This window comes from Pygocentrus nattereri, chromosome 23 (genome assembly GCF_015220715.1).
Source record: "Pygocentrus nattereri isolate fPygNat1 chromosome 23, fPygNat1.pri, whole genome shotgun sequence".
NCBI classification, from domain to species: domain Eukaryota; kingdom Metazoa; phylum Chordata; class Actinopteri; order Characiformes; family Serrasalmidae; genus Pygocentrus; species Pygocentrus nattereri.
The window spans coordinates 7,568,876-7,572,344 of NC_051233.1; the positions used below are offsets into that span (position 1 = coordinate 7,568,876).

General features: G+C 44.3%; 1 protein-coding gene across 1 annotated transcript in view; it reads left to right on the forward strand.

Annotated features, from left to right (window-relative positions):
• The first annotated feature begins 766 nt into the window (after positions 1–766).
• The window catches only part of lhx3 (LIM homeobox 3), a 23,561-nt gene continuing 20,858 nt past the window's right edge, over positions 767–3,469 (forward strand). The window contains exon 1 of the mRNA XM_017702865.2: positions 767–1,001. Coding sequence (XP_017558354.1) covers positions 932–1,001 — 70 coding nt within the window. The 5' untranslated portion in view covers positions 767–931. The remainder of the gene's footprint in view (positions 1,002–3,469) is intronic.

The following is a 3,469-nucleotide window of genomic DNA, read 5'->3' on the forward strand; positions in this document are numbered from 1 at the left end:
TTTGTTTATATAATGCATATATATACATATATATATATATATATATATATATATATATATATATATATATACATACACACGCAGATGTGTGTGTGTGTGTGTTTGTATGTGTGTGTGTGTGTGTGTGTGTTTGTGTGTGTGTGTGTGTGTAAAATAAAACACACTATTTAACCACTGATTTACTGATTTCACCCTAAATGGTAATAATGATGATCTGATCTGATCTGATCTCTCTCTCTCTCTCTCTCTCTCTCTCTCTCTCTCTCTCTCTCTCTCTCTCTCCCTCCCTTCTCTTTATTTCTGCTTTTCTCCCTAAACAACTAATGGAAAGCCGGAGTGAGACTGTGACGTAATGACGCAACGTCCAGTTGGGCCATTAGACGAGATGAATGATGGGCACGTGCAACAGCAGAGGGAAGGTGTGTGTGTGTGTGCGTGTGTGTGTGTGTGTGTGTGTGTGTGTGTGTGTGTGTGTGTGTGTGCGTGAGAGAGAGTGTGCGTGTAAGTATGTGTGTGATTGTGGAGGGTGTGGGTGGGGGTTGGTAACGGCTGCAGCACGCGCCTCCACAAAACTCCCCTTCAGCACCGTGGACAGAGACGCACGAAGAGCCACGGCACACGCGCGCGCAGACGCTGTTTTTTTTTTCCTTCTGCAGCAGCATCAGCATCAGCTGACGCGCGCGCGCGCGTGTGATCCTCCTCCCTTCTACACAAACAGGAGCGAGCAGCCTGAGCTCGTGCCATTTGAAAACTTCCAGCACACACACAGAGCGAGCCGGTGTGGTCGGTGCATCTTTAGGGTCTCGTGCACATCGCTGGACCACCTGCGCGCGTGCCTGGACCTGCGCTTTGGATTCACGGCGTGTTTCTCCGCGGAGCTTTGTTTCTTCCTTTCTTTCTTTTCTTTATCTGTTTGTTTCTTTATCGAAACATGTTGCTCGAGCATCCCGGATCGAGCTGTCAGAACGCAGGAAATTACTCCAGATACAGCGCGAGCCAAGGTAAGGGCGCACGAGACTTTACCTTTTCGCTGCGTAAAACGGTTTTATGCGCCAAACAGAAGCGACAGTGTGTGAGGCGTGTATATATGAGGCGTTATGAACTGCGCTACAAACTGCGCTACTAGTTGTCACCTCTCGCCAAACTGCGCCGTATGAAAGCCCTGCAAACGCTCATTACGCGCCGGTTACGCGCAGCCTTTTGCCGCTGAAACGCTCCTGTATGAAGTCTGGTTGGTTGCTTTTGCCCTCCGCGCGCTCTGCGCGTGCTGGTCCAGCGGGTTGGACCGTCATCCACGGTCTTCCTCACCGTCAATCAGATGGAAAAGCGCAATGTTTTCTGACATATGGCCACACCTGCACACAGAGCAGGTCAGGCGTGTCGCTGCTGTCCGAAGAACCTCGTAACTCAATTGTTGTTGTTTTTCAGTTTTTGACATATTTTAAGTCGACCTGTTGGTCCGGTTACTGTGTATAAATTTCACAAGGAATGGACGAACAGAAATGACCCAGAACGGCTTGGAAAAAAATCTGGTTCCATTGACTTCCATTAAGAGTAAAGCGGGTTTTTTCCTTCTCCTGTAAAGTTACCGTTTTGGCGATACGAGGTTTCGTTCGTTATGTGTGTGTGTGTGTGTGTGTGTGTGTGTGTGTATGTAAGGACATACATATGTCTGATACACACATCCATGTACTGTTATACCTGTTACCGTGACGTCTGTTTACTTTCGAACACTCAAACGTTTCAGGAAACATTTATTTAATGTTTTGTAGCTTCACTTTAATCGCGTAGCTTATGATGTGTGTGTATTATGTTGCTATCACACTAATGTTCCCCTCCTTATGATGCATGTGAAAGAAACAAACATGCACACAAGCCGTAAATAGAAAATGTGAGCAATCCGTGCTGCTCACGCATCGCTGCTGTCGGGAAAGAAATACTCGATATTTTGTCGATTTTCAGTTTTTGACATAATTTGAAAGTCCCTGTTACCCTTTACAGTGTGTGTAAATTTCATGATGAATGTACCAAAAGAAACGACTCCAAATTACATAGAAACACGTCTGGTTCCATTGACGTGCATTAAAAGTATAGTAGGTTTTTTCCTTCTCCTGTAAAGTTACCATTTTGGAGATACGAGGTTTTCTTACGACATATCTTACGATTCTTTTCTATTACGTATTATTAAATATTCCTCTTACGTGTATGTTGATATATGTATATATATATATATATATATATATATATATATATATATATATATATATGGCTAACCTGGACATAAAGGATGTTATATTTTGCTGCTTTTAGAACAAAACCTCCTATCTCCAAACTAACTTTACAGGAGAAGGAAAAAACCTACTTCACTTTCAATGTAAGTCAATGGAACCAGACGTCTTTACAAGTCATTTTGGGCCGTTTCTATTGCTCCGTTCATTATGAAATTTATACACAATGTAAAGGGCAACAGGCATTTGTACATGATGTCAAAAACGGAAAAATGGAGATACGAGGTTTTCTTCCGGCCGGGGCGATATGCTAATATATTCCATATATTTGAAATCCGTAAATCGCCATAGATCAGATTTCAGCATTGGAGCATAGAACTGTTGATCCACAGGCTGTTTCTCTTCCACACTGCCTAGTTTTCCAATCCCCCCCTCCCCTCCCCTCTTGCCCCGCTCTGGGGTAACTGGGGTATCGTGTTCCGCGTGCGCGCGCGCTGCACCTGCCGCTCCGCGAGGACAGAGCGGCGGAGAACAGCTAATAAATATTAGAGAGGACAGAAATGTTCCCACAGGCTCACTGCGCGCCCTGCGTCCAAACAAGTGACGCTTTAGCTTAAAACCCACAGTAACAACCGCCTAAAGGCGCGTTTTCACTGCGCGCTAATGAACTAATCTCACAATTATAAAGCATATTTAATATTTCCGCTGCGCTCCGGTCCGAACGGGGTCATTACAGGGGATATTCCGGGCTTTACCGGCGATAACGAGCTCACCTGTTCGCCTCTGGCGCCTCTCCAGCAACCATGAGCACAGGTTCCCCAAGGGTCCTTTAGTAAAGATAGGGTCTTATTTAGAACCATGAGTTCTGTATACGCTTAAAATGGTTTTTCAAGGGTTCTTTAGGAAGGATAATAGTTCTATTTAGAACCACGAGCTCTGTATACGCTTTAAATTGTTCTTCAAGGGTTCTTTAGTAAAGCTAAGGTTCTGTCTAGAATCATGAATTCTGTGTGGAGCCATTGGCATGCTTTCATGGTTCTTTGCATGGTGAAACGGTTCTTCAGATTGATGGAGAATGCGTTCTGTCTAGCACCAAAAAGAGTTGCAGCTAGACTTTGACATCATAACAACAGCAGAACGCTTTTTGGTTCTACATAGAACCATGTTCATAACACGTTCTCCATCAATCTGAAGAACCGTTTCACAATGCAAAGAACCATTAAAGCGTGTAAATGGTTCTA